The following is a 27,395-nucleotide window of genomic DNA, read 5'->3' as shown; positions in this document are numbered from 1 at the left end:
AACCCTAAAGTCTGGAATGGTTCTGCCTTTTAGGCCTAGAGCAAACATGATAAAGCATTTGTAAAGTAAAAAAAAAAAATTTTTTTTTTTTTTTTTTGTCTCTTGGCAAACAGCTTACAAACTCAAATGAGAAATAAGAAGGCAGTGCTTGTCTTGGTTTCTTCCTGTTCAGTGGTGTGTGAGTTCAGGTTATACTGGCATTCACTAAGATCTACATACCTCTCAAAAACAGGAGGAAGTGGAGGGGAAGAAAGAGAGAAAAAAAAAAAGGAACGAGAAATAGAAAAGGCAAGCTGGTAGTGGGTGAAGGACTCCAGGGTGAAAACAAAAACCAACAAAAGAAGCAAAACCACCACTGGAAATTTCTAGGACTGTACAGTTCTCTTTGAAAACTTATCCTTATAATGGGGAGGCCTGGCTATGACCACCTTAACTGTTATAATACGAACGGAGAGACAACCTGACGTTACATACCTCAGAATGTGATGTCAGGGCAGGTATACAACATTAATGATGGAGTTTCATTGCCAACAAATGTTAATCTGAATTGAACTATGAGGAAACAATTAGAACACTAGACCATAATGGACATTCTACTAGACAACTGTTTGGGATTCTTCAAAAAAGTCAATGGTATGTTAAAAGGAGTATTCTAGATTTAAAAATTGAACAGCCAAATGCAATGAATAAACATTCAATGGATCCTGGATCATAAAATGAATGGGCAGCATATAAAAGACATCTTTGGGGCATTAGGGAAAACTGGAATATGAACTGCTTATTCATATTATTGCATGACCCTTCTAATGTATTGGTGGATATGTAGAGAAATGCCCTTCTTAGAGGTACACTGGAGTATGGGGGAATGGAGTGTCTTTGACTTACTTTCAGAAGGTTCAGCATAAGTATATATATGCTATACATATGTGGGGGTGTGTATGGAGAGAATACATGTGTTAAAATTAAACAATTTAGTGAATCCAGATAAAGGATATACTACTGGTCATTATACTAGTCTCTCAATGCTTCTGTATATTAAAACGTTTTTCCTAAAGTTGAGGGAAGGAAGTATTTTTGTTTTTCATGAGAGACAACTCTGGTCTTTCTTTTATCAGTTCTCCAAAAGCTTATAAATTTCTCTTTGTGTGGGATTTATAAGGTTTGTAGAACAGAAGACCACTACCCCCAATACGTGAGCCTTACGTTTCAATTCATGGAATGAGGGATCAGTTGTGAGGCTGTCGAGCTCCAACATTTCCAAAATCTCAGGGATGATCGCACGTCAGAGTCATTTCAAGTGCTTCTGAGTTTGACATCACAGGGCCGCGAGTCCAGCCTAGTGGCAGTGACTTCTCCATAACCTCACCAAACTACACTGTTTAGGAGTTTTTAAATAACTATCAAATTATACAGTGCCAGAATCATTCTTCTGTATCTGATCTCCCTGCCCTGCACTCCTGCTGCTCTAGGACATATGTTTCCATTAGATCCACTATTTTTTTTTTTATGTCATGTTGGCAGGTATGTGTTCCCACTGATTTATAAAATTTTAGTAAGGTAAATACCATGTTCTAACTCCAGAATTCAATGTAGCACCATGGCACAAAACAGGAACTCAACAAATACTAGTTGAATAAAGGAATCGGTAAATAAGGATCTACGGTGAAGCTTTTTCCAGGGAAACAATGTGTGTTTAACATGTAATGATGTGGTTTCTCTAAAATGACTGGTAGGAGACAGATGGACAAGGGACCACTTATCATGAAAACTTGAAAATGTCCTTGTTGGCCACACGGGCCTTTGTGAGAGAAATGGGAGAAGTGTCTGGAACATAAAATAAATAGAAAAGAAGCTATGTTTATGGATGAGAGATGATCAGGAGCCACAGTTCAACCAGCGGCCTAGCTGAGAGGACTCATTTTGTCCAAATGTGTGCCATAGGCTGCATTAATGAATATACTTCTGTAAATTAACACGTGTATTTTATGTCTAATCGAACACTTAAAATTTCAAGATACATGATTTTTTTCTGACCTATTTTAAACATTTCCTACTTAATATTCCTTAAGTAATGTTACTTAGTGTTCCTACTTAAAGCCTATTTTAAACATTTCAGTTTTTTAAAAAAAATGAACCAAACTCTTTCCCTGAGGTTAAGTTTTTTACTGTTTCTGCAAGGTAGCTATTTTAGTAAAATTTGCTGTAACGCTATAATGAAATCTGTCAGGAATTGGAAAGAGAAGTTATTTTACTATAAGTGAAAAGCTGGGGCACGTTTACAATTTCTGGTAACGTTGGGAATAATGCCTTAAATGAAAATAATTACGTCAACAAAAAGAAATTCTTCTTCTTAGATCAGTCCTGAGAACTGACTAGTAATGGTTAAGAATGATCACATTAAAGAAGCTTTCGGTCTTTAAATGAAAAGAGAAAGTGAAACAGTAGCTAGGATTTACTACACACAGCACCACCACCTACTAGGACAGGACCAACACCAGGGTCTGGAAGAAAACATCCCTTTCAAATCCACGGGGCAATTTTTACCAACTCATTTTTCATGGAGCAGGAAAAATAGTCAGACAAATCAAAGGTAGGTATCTTTGGAAAATTTAATTTGGACCATATTTTCTTTCTCTTGCTCAAAACACCAAGTAGTTCCGTACATTTTGGGTTCCACAGCTTACAAAGGGGCAGTGGGCTTCCTGCAGTTACATATACTGTACCCAACTTTCTATAGAAAGATCAGACATTTCCCAACCTTGCTTTGAGTATTTCCTAAAAAATGCTTTAAAGGTTTCTTACAATAAATGGCAAGTGAAACGGTAAGGCTTTATTTTCTCCTTTTTCCCCTTTTTTGGTACTGCGTGTTGGAGGAATAAGGAAGGAAGACTTGTCCTAACAGTGTGGTGCCCCGGGGGATCCTGACTGTGCGGAGGCGCGCGGGACACACTGCGGCCCTGACGGGAGCCCTGCGGTGGGTAAGGACCTTGGGACCCGGTAGGGCAGGTAGGGCTGGGGGGGGGGGGGGGGGGCAGCACAGAACTGCGTGTGTGGTGGCCGGCTGCTGTCGGTGCTCCCGGCCTCCGGGAGGAACAGAGGGGCAAGAGGTCTCCCCCGGGGCCGCAGTACCACAGGTTGCCTTCCGCGGGCCTTACGAGATGCATTTAAACACTAAAGGTAATTTCTGAAAATAAAACGAGGAAAAAAATCCCTTCACTAATTTTTGTATCCAATTACTAAAATGAAAATAAAAGCATTTGATAAAACACATTTTCTACGTCAGATGAAAGCAACTCCCTTGCAAGATAACCTTAGTAATATATATTTGCACTATTTATATATTTTTGCCTGGTGCACACCCTTCTTTAATTGCATCATCTGAACAGCTTTGCCATTTTTCAAACTTGCAGTTTCATTAGCTTAAAAAAGGGATACAGCAGCCAAATTAATACTTCTGGTTGCAGAAAAACAGAGCAGACATTAACCTTCATCTTCTCAAGCGTTAAGAGCACATGATTAAAAGGTAATCAAACGGTGTCTTCTCTTAACAGAAAACTAAGCAGCTAGTGTCATCAAATCTATATCTAGTAAACACGGGGCCCCTCTTAAATATAAAATTAAATTCTTTTGAGGAATAGGTTTGTGATTTTAGTTGTGCGGGATTTACATTTATTCACTCATTTTGGTAGTAAAAATGTATGGTCTTCACTTCTTTACAGGCATACACGAGGGAGTTCTTCATCCTCTCAGCAGGCTGGCACACACCAATGGCAGGCTGGGGTCCTTGGCTTGTTTCAGAAAGGGGAGGCAGCCACACGCCACTTGCTCTCAGAAGCCCTGCAAAAACTCCTGCAGCTGGGTGACGATCTCCGTGTCCACCGTCTCCATGAGGGACTGGAAGCCTTGCTCTCCCAGGAGCTCCTGCTGCGCCTTCAGCTTCTCGTAGATAAACTGCTGCAGCGACACTGTGTGCACCGGGTCCTTCAGAGCCAGCTATGGGACAGAGAGGAGCCACACTGCGTCAACAAGGCAAACACAACTCCCCCTTACACGGGACTACAAATCTCCGTAATCTCTTCCGCAGCCGCACGACTGCTTCTGCCTCCCTTCTCACAAGAGATCCTCAAATAGTAACACTGTGCAAAAGTCTGCCGAAGGAAATTTCACTGTTTGTCTATCCTCGGTTCCCTAGGGCCTCTGAGCCTAAGTTGCCCGATTAGCCCAACTCTTCAACAGCTCAGGCTTCATCCATGTAAAGAACTGAAACCTGGTACAAAGTCTTATTCTAGACAGAACATGCCGAAGAGCATTTCAACACAACTGTCCAGGTGCTACTGAGGCAGCTCAGGGAGGCCCTCGGGGCTGACAGAGGAAAGCGCCCTATCCTGGACGGCTCTGCTACTTACGTACGCGCTTCTGGTAAGAGAGAGAGAGAGACAGAGACAGAAATAATAAAGAAAAACATTTATAAAACCCAAACAAACACATACCCCTCCTCTCCCACTGGGATATTTGTAAAACAAAAGAAATACAATTAAAAATAACCCATCATTCTACTTCCTAACAATAACAATCACAACAGAAAACACTGTGGCCTCCTTTGCTTTTCTGTGCACGTGATCCACAAATACACAATATCACAATATATACAATTAGTGCTGCTCTTTGCATTTGTATATCACATGAAAATTCTACTCTAACACATTTTAAGAATTCTAAATCTATATATGTTATATCTTTTTGGTTATAGGTGTGTTGAAATGATCATGGTATAGTTAAAATACAATTTTAACTAATTTTCCTGAATAACCTATCACAAGCACTGTTCCTCTACATATCAGATTACTCCCTTATGCCTTTTTCAATTTTAGAAGAATTACTAAAGGACACAGACGATTTTATGACTCCTGATACACATTACCAAGTTGTTTTTCCGACAGTTAGTACAAATGTAAAAGGTATGAGAGTTTTCAGCTTGTGACATTGTCTTTACCACTGGTATTAATTACCATTATTTAAATGCTTTATAATTTACGAAGTGAAAAATAATACACTCTACTTTAAGCTATACATTTCTCTCATCAATAAAGGTGAACATCTGCAAGGCGTCAGTAAAATACATGAATGTGTGTGCCCACTATGGCTGCACAGAAACTCTTGTCCTTCCTTACGGATATTCAGTTTCAGGTAGATAAAACAGTTGAATCACATGTGCTGTTTGAGCAATTTAAAGAAATTTTAAAATAATGACCACAAATGGAAAATCTAACTGAGAGGCAGAGACATACATGGCATGAATTTGAAATGAGACCCCTTAGGTGACCATTCCAGAGCTACATGATAAATCCAAGGCAAGGATACATTCAGTATTCGTTGCAGGTGAACAGGAGAAAAGAACTCTCAACACAAACCCCTGCCTTCACAAGCCTGAAGATATCACTGTACAAAAAGCACAGAAATTGAAGACGAACATTTAAAAGTAAATGTTCTCTTAAGCAAAATGCAGTAATGTTCGATATTATTTTCATTACTATGAAATAGATTTTTTGCTAAAGAGGATGTGCACTTTGTTGAAATATCATGAACTATCTGTAACTAAAACCATCTGCTACAATATGAGGGAAACAGAGCTGAGCTGGAAATTGATGTTCAAATAAGTTACCCCAACTACTGAAATGAGCTTAGAAGAGCCGTTTAAATGCTGTTTCAATCTGCTATAGAAAACTGCAAACAGTTAACGTATCAAATCTCCACACTTTAACTTTCAACTGACTAATAAAAAGGAAAACTACTGCCATACTAAATCCCACCAAGGCATCACTATAGTATTTTTTAAAGTATATTGACCAGTCATGCAAAGATAAAAAAAACCATTAGTCTCTTTTGAAAGAAAAGTTGTTCAAGGGAGAAGGAAGGGAAAACAAAACACACAAGATCTCCAAATGCACATCTTAAAAAAATCTTAAAACAACCACCACAACAACTATTTTCTTCAGTTAAAAATATCATGTTAGCAAATAAATGTGTATTTTGGCTTGTGGTAGACTGTCATAAATCACAGCTATTAATACTTTCTTTTTTTGTTTTAATTTGTTTAATGCTTATTTATTTTCGAGAGAGACAGAAGAGAGTATGAGCAGGGAAGGGGCAGAAAGAGAGGGGGACACAAAATCTGAAGCAGGCTCCAGGCCCAAGCTGTCAGCACACAGCCAGATGAGGGGTTCGAACTCAAGAACCGTGAGATCATGACCTGAGCCGAAGTCAGACGCTTAACTGACTGAGTCACCCAGATGCCCCAATACTTTCTTTTGAATAAGTTTTTTGAAATACATTAATAAAATGATTCTCTCGAGAAAAATCACTGCTGCATACCCACTAAAACTCCAGATATCATTTCTTTGAATGTTATAGTGCCATCAATAGAATTAAAAAACACTAAAGTCACTAATATCATTTTCACAACTGTTGCTTTTATACAGTATATACATATATACTATATAAATAATGCCCACATTACATAATAAACTCAATTATATGATTTAACGTGAAAAAATACAGAAAGCTTACATGTTTATCAGGTGGTATGCTCCTGAGAAAATAATTAGTTTTATAATGTAATAAGCAAATTATAATTAGGAAGATAACTCTGCTGTTGGAAAACCACACTGCAAAAGTAGATGTGAAGTAGACTTCTAATTCCAAAATAATAGAGTAAAATATTCTTCTAATTCTTTCAGCTAAGTACAATTAAAACTCCTGGACATTACGTGTGTGTGTGTGTGTGTGTGTGTGTGTGTGTGTGTGTGTGTGTGTGTGTGTGTGTGTGTGTAGAGACACCCAGAACTAAAGGAATGACACAGTACTGAGTCCCAGGCTTTCTTCTTGCATCATATACCCCAAATTTGGGCCTGAAGAAGCCAGCAACCTGGACATGGTAACAAACGTAGACCAAAAAAAGGCTCCAACAAAAAGCCTGCTCTCTACCCAAGGGACCACAAAGCAAGACAGAAAACTTTAGATGATAACTAGTTTATTTCACTCAGCCCAACACCAAGACTAAACTATGGCCCCACCTCTACTCACACCAGGCTGTTAAAAGGATTCGAACCACCCATCCCCCAATAGCGTGTGTGTGGCGACACTTGGGGAGCTTGAACTATCAATTCCTCTCACGGGGAGAGGGGCCAAGTGGAGAACTTGGCTTTCTGCACCCACCTGACAGTAACAAAGTGGCACAGCCACTTCTGCCACAGCACTGTCAAAAGAAGGTGGCTAAAACAGAATTTGCAGTAAGATTCAGTCTAATAAAACCAAAAATATCCGGGTTTCAATAAAAAAAAAGTCATTCATAACTAAAGGAGGTATCAGAGGCAGAAGGGAAGTGGGTTTAATTATAAAAGGGCAAAATGAGGAGTCCTTGCAGCCACGGAAATGTTCCATATCCTCACTACTTTGGTTGTGATGTTATAGTTTTGCAAGATGTTATCGCTGAGGGGTCATGGACAACAACACATCACAAACCAGAGTGAGCTTAGTATCTGGCAACCTCAGACACCAAGAATATATTGGGAGGCATGGAATTAATTTCCCGGAGGTAAAAGACCCAAACAGTTTGGTAATCCACATTCCCAAATTCAAACAAATTAATCACAGAAGAATCTTACAAATTCAGAAATTATTTATTCTTCTTTGGAACACATCTAACAAGTGTGGTTATCATTGCTCAGATGTACAAATATGAGAAGGTAAAAACCCTCTACAGAAAAAACAAAGCCAACAGTACTGAGGCCCAGCTGACAATACAGAAATACTGGGAGTAATGGGAAGAGACACAAAACTATTAAAAACGGACCCAGATGAGACGCAATTTTTGGTACTCTGGACCACATCTTGCAACTAAGAGCATTAGTGGAAAACCAGTGATATCTCAATAAAACCTGAAGTTTAGTTAGCAATAATATACCAATGTTGGTTTCCTAACTTTGACAAATGCACTCTGATGTAAGATGCTGTCATTACGGAAAAGGAGTGAGGGGCACATGAGAAGGAAAGGTCTGTACTATCTCTGCTACTTTTCTGAAAACCTAAAACTCTTCCAAAATAAAAAGGGTGTCTGTCTTTATGCCAGTACCATACTGTTTTATTTACTTTGTGATAGATTTTGAAATCAGAAAGTGTGATGCCTCCAGCTTTATTCTTTTTCAAGACTGTTTTGGCCACTCAAGCTCTTTCATGGTTCCTATGAATTTTAGAATTGTGTTTTCTATTCCTGTAAGACATGCCATTGGAATTTTTGACAGAGTGCACAGACTCTGAAAATTGCCTTGCGTAGTATGGAAATCTTAATATCTAGTGTTCCAAACCATGAATATGAGTATCTACTTGTGTCTTTAATGTCTTTCATCAACGTTTTGTAGTTTTCAAGGTATAAGTCTCTCACCTCCTTGAAGTGTATTATGTATGCTCAATTATTGTATTTATGTTAAATTTATGCTCAGCTATTGTATTCTTTCTGATGCAGTTCTAAGTGGGATGTGTTTTCTTAAGTTCCTTTTCAGATCGTTCATTTAGTACAGAAAATACAACTGAAGTTTGCATACTGACTTTGTATCCTGCAACCTTACTTAATTTATTAGCTCCAGCAATTTTTTTTAAATAGGTCTTTAGTGTTTTCTATACATAAGATCACATCATCCGCAAAAAGGGACAGTTTTACTTCTACCTTAACATCTGGATTCTTTTTATTTCTTTTCCTTGCCTAATTGCTCTGACTAGGATTTCAGGTACCGTGTTGGGTATACAGAGCAATAGACAGAACAGGAAGTTCAGAAATAATTCCACACATATATAGTCAACTGATCTTCAACAAGGGCACCCAAAAGTAAACAGTGATGAAAGGACAGTCTCTTCAACAAATGATGTTGAGAAAAGTGGATATCCAAATGAAAAAGAATGAAATCCTTCTCTTTCACCACACAAAAAATCAACTCAAAATGAGTGAGACTTAAACATAAGACCTCGGACTCCTAGGAAAAAAAGCCAAAATTTCGGGAAAAGCTTCATGCCACTGGGCATAACAACGATTTCAAAAATATGACACTAAACGCACAGGCAACAAAAGGAAAACTGACAAGAGAGACTACAATAAACAAATTTTATAATATATTTAAAAAGAGGTACTAAAAGGGGTGCCTGGGTGGCTCAGTCAGTTAAGCGTTTGACTTCAGCTCAGGTCATGATCTCATGGTTCGTGGGTTTGAGCCCCGCATCGGGCTCTGTGCTGACAGCTCAGAGCCTGGAGCCTGCTTCGGATTCTGTGTCTCCCTCTCTCTCTGACCCTCCCCTGCTCACACTCTGTCTCTCTCTCAAAAAAAAAAAAAAAAAAAAAATACATTAAAAAAAATTAAAAAATACAAATAAAATTAAAAAAGAGGTACTAAGAAGCTAAAAAAGTACATCCCTCTGTGGCCATCTGGTACGAGGACAACCTGCTCTGGATGCCTCAATTAACTTACCCAAGTGATGAATTATAGAGCATCTAAATAGCAAGGCTGGCAAGTTCATTTCTGAAATGAGGAAAAAATGATGTCCCTAGGCCGTGAGTGACATTCAAGGTTGATTTTTCTGAAGTTAATGACAACAGGAGAACTGGCATACAGACTTCCAAATTCCTGGTTTTGTTCTCTTTCCATTACATCCATATGCCTAACCGCTCTCTCACCCTCCAAGGAAGGACATAATATTTAAATATTTCCATTAAAATGGTTAAGATTGGGGCGCCTGGGTGGCGCAGTCGGTTAAGCGTCCGACTTCAGCCAGGTCACGATCTCGCGGTCCGTGAGTTCGAGCCCCACGTCAGGCTCTGGGCTGATGGCTCGGAGCCTGGAGCCTGTTTCCGATTCTGTGTCTCCCTCTCTCTCTGCCCCACCCCCGTTCATGCTCTGTCTCTCTCTGTCCCAAAAATAAATAAAAACGTTGAAAAAAAATTTTTTTAAATGGTTAAGATAAAATTAGAACCCTTATAATAGATTTGTGATATTGGAAGATAATCACCCAGAATTCCTGACTCCAAGACAATGCCAAATAAATTAAGTGCTAATATTCTGACTCACTTCAAAAGTCCATACATTGGATTTTAATAAGCAAGTAGTTTGGTATTCCTTGACTTTGAAATTATTACTTTAAGAAAGAATGGTTCTGGATGAACTGTGTATCAGATTCTTCTGTTGGTAATTACAGCTTTCTTACGTTTGCTTCAAACCGTAAGGTGGTTAGTCTTTAGAGTTGGTACAAGATTTCAGCTCCTGTGGTGCCACTTACCAGAATGTCCATTTCTTATTCTTTGAGATTTTGATTCCTTAAAACGAAAAAACATTTCACTGCATTAATCAGCAATTTCAGCCAGCAGGAATTTGACAGCTGAATCCTTTCTTTTTCTTAGGTCATGTGGCCTTTCACATTATTGTTCAGTTTATAAGCCTCCACAGACCCACGATAATTTTTTGCAAATTATTTACTGTAAAGTTATTTCGGTTGGAATTTTGCTGGAGAGAAAAAGTTTCCTACCCTAGAAAATTACAGAAGATTTTTGTAAGAATAGTGATATACTTTCCATGAAACCTGGTAGATTATGTATAACCACCCTAGCAACGCAACAGACCAAAAATCTTAAAGGAAAATTTGCCTATGACAATGTATTTAACCCTGTGGTCTTCAAATGTTCTTAGTTCGACTGAAATATCTTTGGTTTGAAATTCCCTTCTTTGACCTCTGTTTCATATAGGGAATTGTCAATTTCTGAAATACATCTACATGTAAATTTTTAGAATCTGTTGGATATAAACTCTCCTAACCAGTGGCTTACCAAGGAGTTTGAGTGCTGTAGATGCCAACCAGAGCCCATCTCATCAATAAGGCTCAACAATGCAAATTCAGTCACTAATTAAACCCAGTGTGCAATCCAAATTCCAAGGCAGCGAGTGAGATTTTATCATCCCTGCTGTAGCTGTCCATCGAGGAATTTAGACTACAATTTCTATTTGACGAACCTGTAAATAAAGGAGCTATTTTACATTGCTATGTCTAGAATGACTGAAACCCAGACGTCATGAGATAAAAGTAACAATGCATACATACGTGTCTCAGGGACAAAAATGCAATTGCAATTTAGCAATTAGCTTATTACTGAGGTTTTCTGATATAATTATTTTTTCTCTCCATCAGTCCCAGACCATTACTAATTGGGTATTTTTACTCTAGTTTCAGTCTTATTTTGGTTATGCCTTCCAAGGTGCTTTAAATCTACAAAGTAAGCGTGAGCAAAACACACAATTTAATCAATGAGCCAAAGTAAATATGCCAAGCCCAGATATGAGCAACATAACATCTTATTTCTTCACATTTGTTTCCGTAGGGAATGTTCCTCATCAGAGTGATTAAACAGCAATCAAAATATTCTACCTACATTTACTAAACTCCAACCACAAACAGGACATGTACTAGGCACAGACTAAACCTTTTATGTACATTTTTTTGTTAGTTTATGTTGAGAGAAAGAGAAAGTATGTGTGCAAGCGGGGGAAGGGCAAAGAGAGAGGGAGAGAGAGAATCTGAAGTAGGCTCTGCACTTTCATCCCCCAATGCGGGGCTCGACCCCATGAAGCCTGAGATCATGACCTCAGCCAAAATCAAGAGTTGGATCCTTAAAAGACTAAGCCAGCCAGGTGCCCCTTTACATAAGATTGTTTCATTTAAAACTCAAAATAAGAAATTCTAAAGAGAAAAGGAAACCCACAGCAATATAACTAAATATGTTTACAGAGTGTTCTTCACCCTTAGCAGCATACTGGGAACCATTTGTAGAATATTAAAAAATGCTAATGTCTAAGTCCCACTTCTAGAGATTCTGATGTAACTGGTTTCAGGCACTCGAATTTTTAAAAGCTCATAAGAATCTGATACATATTTGAGTGAGGAAGAGTGCTAAAGAAAAATTTGGAAAAAACAGTTTTAAGGAGTAAGATTTCAAGTAAACCCAACAAAAATCTCTATAGATATCTTCATATTCATTAAAATAAATGTAAGTAAGACTCAGTAAAATACATGACACTTAAAAACTCTTCGACTGGTACTTCCAAGCCCTACAGACTTGATTCCCATAGACCACCACCTACTTCTACATGCTCTTCAAGGCTTTCTTTCTCCTTTGGTTTCAATGAGACATTTTTGGGTTCCTTTTGCTTTAGCGTATGTAAAACAGAGAATGTCAAGATCCTTTTTTTTTTTTTTTAAACTGTCTGACTCCTTCACCATCCAAAAGTTTAATGCTCTTTTGAGCCTTACTTTTGACTCTAGAATTCCAAAGGATTCCCCAAATCACACAGCATATAAAATCCACACTATAAGGATTTGGACTTTGCCTGCTTTTCCTAACTGGTTTGCTAGTAACAGCAACATACATTTACATGTTTATCATTTAATTGGTTACCTTGTTAAACTCTCTTCATAGCTGGTTTGTTGATTTTCCTGGACTTTTCTGGCATAAACATTCATTTAAATGACTAATGACTTGCCTTTTCTTTGCCAGTACTTAATACCTACACTCACTCAAATACTTGCTTGTTCTTCTCACTACATTGGCTAAAAATTCTATGTGACAGACTATCACCAAAAATTTTTATCCTGCTTCCTAGGTACCCAGATAGACCACAACTCCCAGTCAAAAGAATGTGAACAAAAAAGATGTGTCATAACCCATTCTTTTTCTCTCCAACTAGACAGAAGAATCATCAATATATCTGGGTCACCCCTGAATGACTCTATGAATTACACACCCACTCACTCATAATCTTCTTTTTTCACTTTCCCTGAGTAGGAAAAAAAAAAAACAACAAACAACTATTATATTGAGATTCCAGGGGTCTGTTCTAGAAGGTGGCACTCTCATTTAGATCATTCTCAACAGTGGTATGTTTGTGCTTAGCTTCAAACAGTCATTTAAAACATCACGTTAAAGTCATATTTTTTTTAGGGACCCCTGGGTGGCTCAGTCCATTAAGCATCCAACTCTTGGTTTGGCTCAGGTCATGATCTCACGTTTTGGGAGTTCGGGCCTGCTTGGGATTCTCTCTCTCCCTCTCTCTGCCCTTCCACTTGCTCTCTTTTGCTCTTTCTCAAAATAAATAAACATTAAAAAATTGTTTTTAAAGAGTCCTATTACTCTATTCCTAATTCAGTAAGAGTTTTTACAGGAATAAATGGTGAATTTAATGCTGGGTTAAATTTGCTAATGGTAACTTACTTCTCTGCATCTATCTTCATAAATACAAAAACTTACTATTTTCTTTTTTCTGTTTATTATTTCCTGACAGTTCCCACAGTTTTCTAAGTTCTATCTTTTCCTTAAAATGTGATAGCCCAAAAATAAGAAAAAAAAGGACTGAAGGAAAAATGGGGAGAAAGAAAAAGGAAAAAGGGGAGAAGAGAGAGAGAGAGAAGACAAGCTGCTGATGAAAGGATGTCATTAGCAATATTAAATACATTAAACTACACATTTTTTTCATTAACAGTACATTCCAGTAAAACCATTTAGAAAACGAGCAAATAAGAAACACTGTTAATGGAAAATTTTTTGCTTGTTTTTAGAAAAATGGGGAATCCATTTAAAACTTTTCTTCCATGATTTTTAATCGTAAATTTTTTTGGCAATTACATTTTATGAAAAACTTGTCAATTCTGACAAGATTTTCCACTGACTACCCAGGAAGTGCATGTATAATCCCTGAAGTTATATGTGACTTTTTACCTAATATTTTATATTTATGTTCACCCCCCCCCACATACCTCCTCTTTATTCATATTTCATGAACATTTTAAAAAGGCATATTCTATTTATAGGATAGAATTTTTATTTACAGGAACTAAATTAAGCTTATTGGTAGTATTGTTCAGTTCTGTCATTATATACCCAGTAGGAGACCATCTTAGGTTCAACTAAACCTAGAGATCACAAGACCACCACTGGCTATCCTTAGCACCAGTTTACTCAGAAGGCCAGAGGGATGATAAGATATCACAAAATGGTAATGTGTAGGAGACTAAGTTTTGCACCAATAAAAAAGTTATGACCATAGGTGTGTTTTTAGAATCCTATAAAAATATGCTGCCTTTTGAAATGAACCTTTACCTATTTTATAAAAGCATTTCTCCTGTAAACCAATCATAGCAATAAATTAAGGACTATCTTCATGGACTTATCTCTAACATTAAAAAAGATCAATTCTAATATATAACTAAATTAATAATAAATTCTATGGAAACAATAGAAATAAATAATAAATAAATAGAAACATGTCCTCCTTCCGTTCATGTTATCATCAAAGTAAAAATGATTGTATAACAAAGTGTAACAGAATGTTTAGGGGTGTGTGATCAGTATTCCAAAATTAGCAAACAGCAGCCTCCTAGACATATCTAAATGTGTTAGTGCTCAGCACTGCCTTTGATTCTACTTCCTTTCCAGAAATGTCATCAATACTCATGTTTGCCGGTTCTGTGAGACAACAGACTATAAAACCAAACATATTCCATAATGCATTGAGCCAATTATATGTAGTTTCCAGGTGATACAGAAAATGGAAAGAGGACAAAGAGAAATAGGAAAAACCAGATGAGATTTCTAGTTAACAATTTAAATGTCACCTTGGATTAAGTTTTTTGAGTATCACTTATTTTTGCCTACACTGTCATTAAAGGTATTGAGAGATGCGAACATCACAAGTGTAAGCCAACCTAACACAGGACACACCTGCTTCCATAAGGAAGGTCTCCATATTGTTCCAACTGACTATTTGGTTCCAAGAAGTGAGATCACTGAACACATCTTAGGAGAATCTCAAGTCTTTTGATAAAATGCTTCACAAGATCAAGCTATCAAATGAAAGGTTAAAAAGTTAAGTGCTATAAATAAATGCTAAGAGGGAACCTGTAAAGGCAATAAAGTTTAATAACGAGTCAGTGCTCTCAATCTATTTCAAAAACTGGGATGATCACTTCATCAAATTGTAAACCATCAATAATTTATAAAAATGACAGAATATGATGGGAATGAATGAGGGAACAAAACTTTCCATCATGACCATCTGCTGATATAGCAAAATCATTCAAGAAATTGCAGTATTTTAAGACCTGCATTAACCCACTAGCTCTGGAAAGGGAAATACTGTTCTCTATGGCTATTTAGCCTAAATTGACTAGAGTGCTTGAAATGATTTCATGCATGATTTAAATAAACTATGTTGTGTATTTATTTGTGGAAGGAGGCCTGGTGCAAAACAAGGAACTCACAGCCGGTGCCTGTACTACTGAGTGATACATAAAAGCCAAATGGAAAACTCAACAAAACACCACCCTTGCACGAACAAAGATGTAACACACTGTTAGCAACACCACAATTCAAGCATTTCAAAATATCTGCCCCACTTTCACCAGTATAGTTTACTTAAATCTCAGAGAACTAAACCTATTAACGTTTAGATCACAAAAAATGAAATTACGACAATCAGAACATCTCCAACACCCATGAGATTTAGAACTATAAATGAACATGTACCAATCTCTGAGGGTTACCTTTGGTTTTTGTTCAAGGAATACATCCATAGTGAATTAAGTACACACAGAGCTTTAGAACCAATTACAAAGCAGTGAGTTAACATGGAGGTAACCAAATGCCAGATCTTTCCTGAACGAAGGTCACCCAAATCTCCAGTAGATAGCTCATGTTAACTGCTGACCTAAGGATTTAAGAAATTTGCTACCACTAACATCTAATTTGACAAAAAGTTAGTGAGAACCCATTCTGTACCATTCTAAGTGCAGGGATTCAAAGATAAAATAAATCATGGTCCTTGTAATGCTAAACGCAATGAAAGGAGGAGGTTAAGGTAAGATGAAAATTAGTGGTGTAACACTATTTTTTATATTAAATGGTAAAAGGGCTGCTGCATCAACTGCTTTTTGGAATGGGGTAGTTAGTGTGTGTGTGTGTGTGTGTGTGTGTGTGTATGTGTGTGTGTGAGAGAGACAGACAGACAGACAGACAGAGAGACAGGGGGAGATAAAGGGAGAATGTGTGGAGAGGAAAAGAGGACAGACAAGAAACAGAAGATACTTCTCTTGTTACTCAGGTTTAAGGAAAGCTAGCTGGACATGTGGACATATCAAATGGCATCAGTAATCACTGAGTAGAAGCAGTTAATTTGTAGTGAAGTGAATGGGGAAGGGGGCTAAGATCCTGGAAACGGAAAATGCTATAAAATTCTCTTAAGTAGCAGCAAGCCCAGCAACACTGAAAGCTTGCCTCTTTCCCACCATATCAGCGTGGCTACGCATGCTCACCAGCACTTGTCATTTCTTGTCTATTCTAGCCACCCTGACAGGTGATGTCTTACTGTGGTTTTGCTTTGGTGACAACTTTCTGATGGCTCCCTATTCCTACCAAACAAAATCCAAATTCCTAGCTTTCTATGGTTGCCCTAACTACCACACATTTATTATTTTATAGTTCTATACATGAGGAGTCCAGAACAATCTCACAGGGCTAAAATCAAGGTGCGTCAACAGGGCAGCTTTCCTTCCCGAAGGCTCTAGGGGAGAATCTGTTATTTTGCTTTTTCCAGCTTCTAGGGGCTGTATTCCTCTGTTTTCAAAGCAACAGCACCACCTAGATAATCTCCTTTACAATCACCTGATGAGCAATCTTAATTCTACTTTGCAAAGTAACCAAACATATCCATAGGGGGATGTAACCTATTCATAGGACCTAGGGATTAGGACGTGGAATTCTTTGGGGGATGAAAGGGATTATAGTTCCCACCACACTTATCTGGCATATCGGGCCCTATACAACTTGGCCGCTATTTGGTACACAGTAGGCAACTACATCAATGTTTCTGAAGAGACACTTCTCCAACTACCCAATGTTCAGTGGAATAAAATGAATTATTACTCAGTTCTGAGTACTGTAGGATGCTTAGCAGCATTCTTGGCTCCCACCCACTAAATTACAGTAGTACTTCTCAGCCTTGTGACAATAAAATATATCTTTAGACAATGCTGTAAGTCTCCTGGGGGGTGGGGGAATAAAATAACAATCACTTGAGAATCACTATTCTACAAGGACCCACTGTTTGCATTAGAAGCAAATGTAACTGCGTAACTCGCACAAGGACATAAAGTAATTTTCACTGTAATGGGTTAATAAAGAAACTCATTAGTCTCTTCAGTGCAGTTTCTTCCAGGTCAGAAAAAAAGTGGTGGGGAAGAAATTAATTGAGCTTTAAGTTGAAAGAAAGTCTCAACACTTAAATAGTTTCTGTAACAAAAGCCTTCTCCCTTTCTATTTGTTTTACTTTAAAGTGCTTTATTTCAAGGGGACAATCCAAGAAAAATTGGATGACTTATTCATATGATATTCACATAGACTATCACATGTGAGATACAAAATAAGTATCAACTGATTTGTGCAAAAGCACTATTAAGGCCTGTCACAGATCATTTCACCTTGCTTGGGTTCATGTAAAAATGAATGACAGTGGCAAGGAGAGGGGTGCCTAGGTTGCTCAGCTCAGGTCACGATCCCACAGTTCTTGAGATCGAGCCCAGTGTTGGGTTCTGCGCTGACAGTGTGGAGAAGTCTGTTTGGGATTCTCTCGCTCTCCCTCGCTTTCACCCTCCCCCCCTCCCAGGTTGTGCTCTTTCTTTCTCTCTCTCTCAAAATAAATAAAACTGAAAAAAAAAATTGGCTAGGATATAGTGACATCCAAACCATTTAATAAGCAAATTCCTTAGTTTAATAAATCCCCTTTCAGCAGAAGTAATGTTTCATTTTTGAACATATCACTGTATACGGGAGAATTAAACTATTTTTAGATAGTTTTAAATTAATGGAACTAGACACATTCTTTGATTTTCTTCATTTGACCCTGAATCACGGTAGTACACCCTAGCTTTTGATACAAGGTATGTCTTTTATTTCAGTTAGGCTGAGACCACAAAGAAGCAATTGTTTTCAATGCATGCTTGAAAGAACGAGATGGAGTATTATGAGATTGATCTACAAAATATCCTAGAAGGAAAATAAACCTGCAATTCTTAGCGTTAAAATAGCCAAAGTCTTAAGTCTCTGACTTTCAAACAATATGGTTTTTGGTGTTTTCTAATTAGCATTAACTCCCATTTTCAATTGACGTTTTTAAACAATTCTTTAATAAAAGTGTTCAGTTTATTTTAAAAATTATATAATGATAAATTTCCAAGTAAAATAACCTCAGAAACATCATTAATGTGTAAAAAATACACTGTTAAACTGGGGTAATTAAAATAGTAAGGTCAAGGGACTACAAATTTGGATTTCTGAAATAAATCTAGGCAAATCTGGCATTGTACTATCTGACAAAGGTGGTATTTCAAAACAGCAGAAAAAAGATACGCTTTTGATTAGTTTTGTGGCACAGGAGAGCTGTATCGAAGAACAATGGACACTCTCCTCCACTCCTTTATCAAAAACATTTCCACTTGGATTAAAGATTTAAATGAAATCAATAACACAAAATAAAACATGAGAAACGATGTTCTTGAGCGTGGGGTAGTGTTGCCATAAAACCAGATAAAACAAAAGCAAAGTGAGAAAACAAAGTCAAAAGTAAACAAACTGCTAACGATTAAAGAAGATGACAACTACCACCACTGAAAACTCACTCACACAATGAAGCCCTCTCAAAGGGCAGTGCGAATCTACACTGTTTACGCCCAAAAGCTAACAGCTCATCTTTCCAAAAATGAGTCTGATGAAGTAGCTGTGGGGGTACGCGTGGGAGTGAGAAGCCCCCTGATAGCTCTAAGGGAATATCTGTGAAATGCAGGAAAGACCACAATGTGCAGAACTTTACCACGACTCAGAAAACAGAAAAACTTCCCTAAACCATGATACACAAGATAAGCAATGTTTATCTTGCTCAGTCTTTTCAGACCGCTCATTTAGGTCCATGCATTCCAAGCGAAGACAAGTGAGGAACTGACCTGATGGTCAGTTGGGACTTAAGGACTTAAAATTAAGACCACTGACTGTCCCCATAACACGAATGGTTTGCAAATTCTGACCAATCCCTGACAAGACCATTCTAAGACTAACTCCAGCACTCTCAATCTGATAAAACCCCTCCATGATTTACCCACTGAGACACAACTCGTGGTGCCACCAAGTGTGCACTCACCCCTGCAACAACAAGCTCATCAGTTTAATTCTGCTCCTGGTTTAAAAAACAAAAAGCAAAAACCAAACTGAATGAAACACGGATGAAGAATGAAGGGCTGATTTCTGCATCTCTAAAGAGGTTCTTCAGGTTTCTGATTATACTCCAAACTAGGTGGCATAAAACAACAACTAATTTTTAAATTTTGAGGAATTCTGTGGAGAAGAGTAAGGACAGATGGTCTCTTCTCCACAATCTATGGGCTTCACTTGAGAAGACTTGAAGGCTGGAGGGGACTGACACTCTCCTGGGGAATCATCTATAGCGTTACTCATTTGTGTGCCTAGCAGTTAATGTTCACTGTTGCCTGGGACCTCAGCTGCGTAAAACAAGACTCACATTCTCTTTGTGGACACTTGGTACCTGGGTTCCAAGAACAAATGTTTCTTGGGAAAAAGGCAGAAGATAGATCTTATGATTTGACTCGGAGGGCAGAAAGCATCAGCAAGACTGACCAACTTCAAGGAAAGGAAATAGAGACCCAGAGAGCGTGCAAGTCACCCTGCCAAAACAGCATGTGGAATGGGACATACTATTATGGCCATTCTTGGAAAATACAATGTATCACAGAACTCTTACTTTAAAGCAAAAAACGAACAATCAAATAAAATTTCTAATAGAAAAACTGGGGTGAAGAAGGTAAGAAAGGAACATAAACGAACTATAAACATCTGGAAAATGCTCAGCCTTGCTCATAATTAGAAAAAGTACATTAAAAAACAAGTTACTGCTTTCTAGCATATTGTCCAGGGTATTGAATAACTCATACCACCAATGGGCGCATACTTTTAAATTCTTAGTTTTTCCTTAAAGTGAGAGCCTGGCTTTTGAGAAAATGTATGTCAAATACCCAAGTCTAAATCACCATGTTTCCCTGTCAGCCATTCTTCAATGTTCAAATGGTATTGCATGACAAAGACAGATGATTTAGCTCACAACTCTATTGCAAAAGTACTTTTCCTCATGACAACCGACGTCACAGAGAACATTCCCCTCGTGACACAGAAAGTATTTAAAAATGCATACTTGAGAGTGGTGATGTAATGAAACTGGTCATTTGTACTACTTCATCAAGAACATTCCTCAATGAAAATGGCTTTAAAAAACAAAATGTGTGGGGCTCCTGGGTGGCTCAGTCGTTAAGCGTCCGACTTCAGCTCAGGTCACGATCTCGCAGTCTGTGAGTTCGAGCCCCGCGTCAGGCTCTGGGCTGATGGCTCAGAGCCTGGAGCCTGCTTCCGATTCTGTGTCTCCCTCTCTCTCTGACCCTCCCCCGTTCATGCTCTGTCTCTCTCTGTCTCAAAAATAAATAAAAACGTTAAAAAAAATTAAAAAAAAATAAAAAACAAAATGTGAGTATACGGTAGTAAAAAAGAGGCTGATTACTAGCATAGTTTGCTGCCATCGCCTTTACTGATGCTCAAGGGCCAGCTGTTATACCTGCCTTTGGGTGGGGAATGCTGTTTTTGCACGACCAGTGCAAATGCCCACACGATGACAAGAAAAATACTATCTTAGAATGGCAAATACTGTCATCACTCATAGTACTGATACATAATATCACTTATGAAATAAGAATACTCTTGAGCCCCTAGTTGTTTGCAAACTACCTTTGGAAGTGCTGCTCAAGAACTAGGTACTGTATGCAAGCGATGAATCACTTAATTTTACACCTGAAACTAGTATTACACTGTATGGTAACTGGAATTTAAATTAAAAACTTGATAAAGAAAATAAAAAAAAAGTGCTGCTCAAGAAATGCATATGATGGAGATCCATTCAATGGAATGTGATCAAATACAGCTATTCAAAGAAATGATGCAAATCTAAATGTATGCATACGGAAATAGGCTCATGCATTTACCACATTTAAAAATAATCAAGGGGCGCCTGGGTGGCTCAGTCGGTTGAGCGTCCGACCTCGGCTCAGGTCATGATCTCACAGTTTTTGAGTTTGAGCCTCACGTCGGGCTCTATGTTGCCAGCTCGGAGCCTGCTTCTGATTCCATGTCTCCTATCTCTCTGCTCCTCCCCTGTTCAAGCTCTGTCTCTCTCTCTCTCTCTCTCAAAAATAAACATTAAAAATATTTTTTTTAAATAATCAAGCAGCATAATCTTTAAAAAAAAAAAAAAAGATTTTATTTTTAAGTAATCTCCACACCCAACATGGGGCTTGAACTCACAACCCCAAGATCAAGAGTTGTGCAATCCACTGACTGATCCAGCCAGGCACCCCTGTAGTGTTTACTTATGAACTACATACAGATGTTTATATATGCAAATGTTTGAAAGAAATATGTCAGTAAAAGGCTGTCTTGGGGAAAGGTATTTCATATCATATAATTAATTTTGTGGTTTTTAAAAGAGTTTAGGTTATTGTTACAATTAAAAACAAAATCTTCAGGGTGCCTGGGTGGCTTAGTCTGTTGAGTGCTTGACTCTTGATTTTTGGCTCAGGTCATGATCCCATAGTTGTGGGAACGAGACCCGCATGGGGCTCTGCGCTGAGTGTGGAGGCTACTTGAGATATTCTCTCTTCCTCCGCCCCTCTCCACTACTCTCACTCTCTCTAAAATTAAAACAAAACAAAACAAAACAAAAAAACACAAAACTTCAAAATAGGGACTTGCTACGCAAAAGGATTCTTTGTAAAGGCTCTTTAATTTCCCCTCCCTCAAAAGACAGGCTCCTTCTAAAAACACAATTAGCATTACTGATAATTTATTAATAAAAAGAAGAAGGAAAAAGGGGGAATAAAAGAAAGAAAATAGTCTCATGTTCACTGGAATGTTACCTAAGTTATTGAAAATGCATTCTCCGAAAGGAGGCCATATTCTTCATGGATAAACACGAAGAATTTACTTAGCGTTGAGTCTAATACCACACTGCCAAAATTTCCAAATGCACACTGGCAAAGTTACTTAACTATTTTTGATTAAGGTTTTTAGCAATAATTCAGGTAAATAAATTCAATTCAAGAAGCAATGAGGTTGCCTATTTTCTAAAACTCAAGAACAATATTGAGGTCAGCAAGCAATTAATCTGAAGTCTCATCTAAAAACAAAAACTCAGAAGCCATTACTTTATTTAGTTTCAAGGGCATTTTCAATGGCACTTTCTTTTCCAGCATCTTATGATTGTGATTATGTAGCCTACTGTGAAAGATTTCAACCTCTGTATCTCAAACTATTTTTTGATTAACATTTTAGTTTGATCACAGAAAGAATTGCTTTCTCAGGAGGATGCCTGGTTATCAATTTGTGTCTTTATTACATCTCTGTTGGATTATTTCAATTCATTGTTGCCCATCCTCTTGAACTGTTTTAATGTCATTTTCAAGCATACACTTTGTAAGAGCTGAATTACCTATTAAAACAGTGTATTACTAAGATTTGGGTAAGTTTAACGTTGATTTTGAGCATCTCACTTATCAGGAAAGCTATGTTTTTACTGGATGCCAGGCATTATAAATTCTGCCCTGTTAGATACTCGAAATTTTTCTAGATGACAGTCATGAGTTTTGTTCTAGGATGTGACTACATTGCTTGGTAACAGTTCAATCTTTTCAGATTTTGCTTTTACCTTTGTTTGGCAGGATCAGAACAATACCTAATACGGGGATAATTCTGTACCAACACGGACACACACTTGTGAACCCTCTACCTAATGCCCTATCATTCCTGAGGGTTTGCACTCTGACAACAAGATCTAGTCCTGGCTGTGTCAGCTCAGAATACCGTTCCCCTCAAAATCCTTCCTAGAGGCTCTTTCCCTGGCCATGGGTAACTTCTGCACTTCTATGTGCTGATCAGTACTCAGCTAAAGACTCAGAAGGAACCCTCCCAAGATCCCCCAAGTTCTAAGTGGGCTACTCCCTCTTCTTTGGTAATTCAAGCCGCTCTGGTGTCTTCCAGCTTCATCTCCTCAAATCAGAGAGACCAGCAGGCTCCCTGTGCCCTCCCCCTACCCCAAGCGGGCTCCCTGTGCCTCTCCTCTCCCTCCAGGTAGCAAACTGTGGCAACCAGAGGGTTTGTTTTCTTTTTCTCAGAGATCATTATGCTTCATATTCTGATTTGCAGTATCTTAAAAAAAAAAGCTGTTTCACGTAATTTTGTCTTGTTTTCAGTGATTTTAGGTAGAAGGATCATTTCAAAGCCTGTATCTCCATCTTTGTAAGAAACAACCCCAATTTGGGGCGCCTGGGTGGCGCAGTCGGTTAGGCGTCCGACTTCAGCCAGGTCACGATCTCGCGGTCCGTGAGTTCGAGCCCCGCGTCAGGCTCTGGGCTGATGGCTCAGAGCCTGGAGCCTGTTTCCCATTCTGTGTCTCCCTCTCTCTCTGGCCCTCCCCCGTTCATGCTCTGTCTCTCTCTCTGTCCCAAAAATAAATAAACGTTGAAAAAAAAAAAAAAAAAAGAAACAACCCCAATTTAACAAATTTACAGTCTCAAAAAAACAAAGGAAATTATATCTCTTGTCTAAAGCATCCATGATGCGGGGCAAGGCTTCTCTCCTAAATCTGCCCTTCAGACCTCATCTTCGACTCTCTGTCATCTTCCGACACATAACACTCAGTTCACACCAGCACTGTACCTGATGCATGCTCAATGATTTGTTCAAGAAAACAGATAAAATGTGTATTAACCTGAAAGTCATCCTCTTACTTTTAGGACACAGAAAGCAAACTGGAAAGGAATCTTTGGAAACATTGGCTTGTGAAAAACATACTCCTGCTAGGGAAACCATGAGTGATATATATAAGAACAATTCTCAAGTGAATTGGAAAAAAAAAAAAAAAAAAAAAAGGCAACAAGAATAATCCCAAGGTTCTCTTACTTTTGGGCACTGTCTCCCTGGCCCCCTAAGCCCAACTTTATTTACTATTTCTCTCGGCAGCCTACATTTCATTTGGCTCGTGGTAATGGAAACACTATGCATAATCAACTAGCCAGACTTAAAAACAATTTGGTTCTAAGTGCTTCAATGTTCGCTCACTATTCAAGACAAAGAAAGCCTGTGGGCCAAGTGAAGGAAAATCAGGATGGGAAGACAACACATACTGTGTATCTGAAAAAAATCAAAGATCTATATCTAAATCCTACAGGGAAAAGTAGTAGAAACAGTCAAGAGGTTATCTTTAATTGATCTTTTATTAGCCCCTAAACAAATCTTATAAAAGGTATACATCACCTCTTCCCCATAATGTACATCCTCACCCAAATCTGTGTACAATCTCAAGGTGTTTCTAAAAGTCCCCTGGAAATCAAAAGACAGGCTGAAATTTAGGTTAAGGATTTCCGCCTAAATAAATACAACACTGATCCTAAAATTTACCTCGTCATCCAGCTTCTGAATTAATAGTTGTGAAACTAGGGTCTTTGGATGTTCCCAAAGCCAAATGTACGCTTGGCATTTTCCCAAGTCTTTATTTATATGTTGTTATTGGAACATTGTTTTTAGGGACTGATACTCGTATACCCTGAAACGTTCCCCCCACCCCGAGGAAAGGTAGGGTATAAATGCACATAAGGTCTTAAAAATCTCCAGTTTCTATTTATCACATAATTTTTGGCACTAATTACTCATAACAAATAATATTAAATACTGTCATTCCCTCAAAATATTACTTACAGATTACAAAGTAGCTTTTTACAAGATGTCCTGTAGGGCACATTGTTAAAGCAATAAAAAGCTTGAAAAGACTAAAAGCCACATGAGCAACAACTTTGGATGAGGATCAGGTTAACGGCTAATAGTATTCTGGAGTGTTTCCTGGATTTTATGTAAAGACCACCGATATGATGGACCACAACACACAGGATACACAGTTCTTGCCAGGATTAATTAGCTATAAAGTCAGTTAGGAAAATTATGCCTGCATGGTATTGCTGCTACTTTCCCAATGGTGCCAATAAGCTTCAAGAAGAGAAAGGAGACAGTAGGTTATGGATCTAGATTTGTTTTGGGAATGAAAAGAGGAGAGATTTCTGTCATCTTAAGGCAGAGGGAAACAGATCCAATGACACTACCCTCACTAACTTGAATAGTTGTCCAAGGACCCAAAGAAAACAGGGGTATATTTTAGAGTCAACCTCTTCAAATGAAAGGGAAAAAAAGTTCTAGTAGTATATTATACATAGTATGTTAAGGTGCTTTAAATATTACAGAGAATGCCTTAGTTTAAGAAACTTTAATATGTAATATAAAAAATGCTTACTCAACAAAGCTTTACAGAAATATACAAAGATATAAGCACATACACACACAAACATAAATGACACATGTTTCCTAATCTCAAGGAGATCACAGATGTGAGTTGCTAGGTTACATGAAGCAGAAGATGGTATAAGCAGTTGACATGTACAGAGAAGATGCTAGGTAAATCCAGGAGAGGGAGAGATTACTTCTATACTTGGGCATGGGTGAGAAGGATGATCAGTGAGTAGAGACAGCATCTCATGAGGAAAACAGTAAATGAGTAAGCTGAGGGAAGGGAAACAGGATTAAGGGGCTACTCCACATGTAAGGACAAGTCTGAGAGCTCTGTAACAGACGCCAAGAAAACCTCTGATACTCATGGAGACAAGGCGTCTGCTTTAGGAGACAGAGCAGGGTGAAGAAAACAAGGCGCAAAAGGCTGGGTGGAATCACGATGTCTATAAAAGACGGTCAGGGAATTTCATTCCTATTATAGTGGTTCTCAACCCTGGCTGGACACCAAAATAACATGTGAAGCTTTTAAGAAATACGTAAGCCTGATTTCTAGGCCCACAAACTTAGTAGGTCTAAAGTGGGGAGGCAAAGATTATGACTATGGCTTGTCCAAAGTTAGCAGCAGCAGAAAAACAAGAACATTTAAGTTAAAAGGTGGGAAAGTTAGTGAAAATAAGAGAAAGTTTACAAAAAGAGTGTGAAAGTGAGAACAAATTACAGGACTCCAGATATAGGTACACCACAGAATTTTCAGGAGAAATGGTATGGTGAAGAAGAGGTTGTGATGAGAGAGGAATGTCAGAGTTCAGGATTTTGGATAAGGATCAGTTTCTAATTAGGATGAGGTCAAGAGGTAGCAAGAAAGCAGGGATGAAAAGTGTAATGGAACTGGCATGGTAAGAAAAAGCAAAAAGAGGGCTCTCTAAAGTCATAACCAGCCTGACAATGCAGGCAAGTTGAATAAGAGTATTTTCAACAATCCTATATTTACCTTGATTACTCAATGTGATAGGGCTAGGAATGTCAAAAGACAGTTCAGAAATACCAGTAAAATGATGCCTTAATTTCACATTACTTGCAAAATATTTTGTTTATAAATCATGAACTTCAAGATTACTGTTAGTTAACTAAGAAAAAAAAATCACAGTACCTTATCAGTGACAGCCAAATACAATTCTTTTACTAGGTCTGTTGAGTTTTTCTAGAGGTAAATAAATGAGAGCAGAAAACAATCATCTGACTGATTCTTAGTGGTTAAAATCACACTAGGAGGGTTTACAACCTGCCAACTCAATCACTAGCCTAGGATGCCCTTCCAACATTCTATTTTGACTGAACATTTATGAAACAACATCACAGAGTATTTTCAAATGAAAATAAGGTAACTTTCCTTCTGGCAATGTGCTCCAAATTCTACTAAGTAAAAGTCTAAAGGAAAGCTGATGGATTTAATAGGCAAAGAGAAGTTCTGGGGGAAGAGGTGATGACAGGAGGAGCTGGAGGAAGAGAAAGGAGGGCAGGAAGGCAGAGGGGTAGTGCAGGCTGAGGTGGTCTGGTCTATCTACTCTGAGAAAGGGGAAAAACATGTTAGCTACCTATAAGGCTCTAATTTTCAGACAATTTAATTCCCATACTGCAGCACTTCTGTCCCTTTCTGATCCAGTGCTATATTTGACAACAGCAGCACAGGAGACAATACTCACTGGAAGGCAATATACAAGGCCTATTCAGGATTTATGGTATTTGCCAGGAGACTTAGGGTCTGGTTATGAATTTAGCAAATAAAATGCAACCCAACCTAAAATACAATCAACTTGCTTAGATGTGCTACAGTCAAAGCGGAAAACTGTGATGCCAAGTTTGCCAATGTCAT

General features: G+C 38.1%; 1 protein-coding gene and 1 long non-coding RNA gene across 2 annotated transcripts in view; one reads left to right on the top strand and one right to left on the bottom strand.

Moving 5' to 3' along the window:
* The first annotated feature begins 2,469 nt into the window (after nt 1-2,469).
* On the top strand, nt 2,470-3,808 carry LOC124517635 (uncharacterized). The gene is made up of 3 exons (XR_006963514.1): nt 2,470-2,590; nt 2,874-2,978; nt 3,720-3,808. It is a non-coding gene; the product is annotated as an uncharacterized LOC124517635 (long non-coding RNA).
* Nucleotides 2,592-27,395, bottom strand: part of IPO11 (importin 11) — a 189,271-nt gene continuing 164,467 nt past the window's right edge. Inside the window, exon 30 of the mRNA XM_047087054.1 lies at nt 2,592-3,993. Coding sequence (XP_046943010.1) covers nt 3,829-3,993 — 165 coding nt within the window. The 3' untranslated portion in view covers nt 2,592-3,828. The remainder of the gene's footprint in view (nt 3,994-27,395) is intronic.

This window comes from Lynx rufus, unplaced genomic scaffold (assembly GCF_022079265.1).
Source record: "Lynx rufus isolate CCGP_SWC_20201006 ecotype Redwood Valley unplaced genomic scaffold, mLynRuf1.p SCAF_1, whole genome shotgun sequence".
Classification (NCBI taxonomy): Eukaryota; Metazoa; Chordata; class Mammalia; order Carnivora; family Felidae; genus Lynx; species Lynx rufus.
The sequence above is the reverse complement of the archived record's forward strand: the minus strand, read 5'-3'. Positions and strand labels throughout refer to the sequence as shown.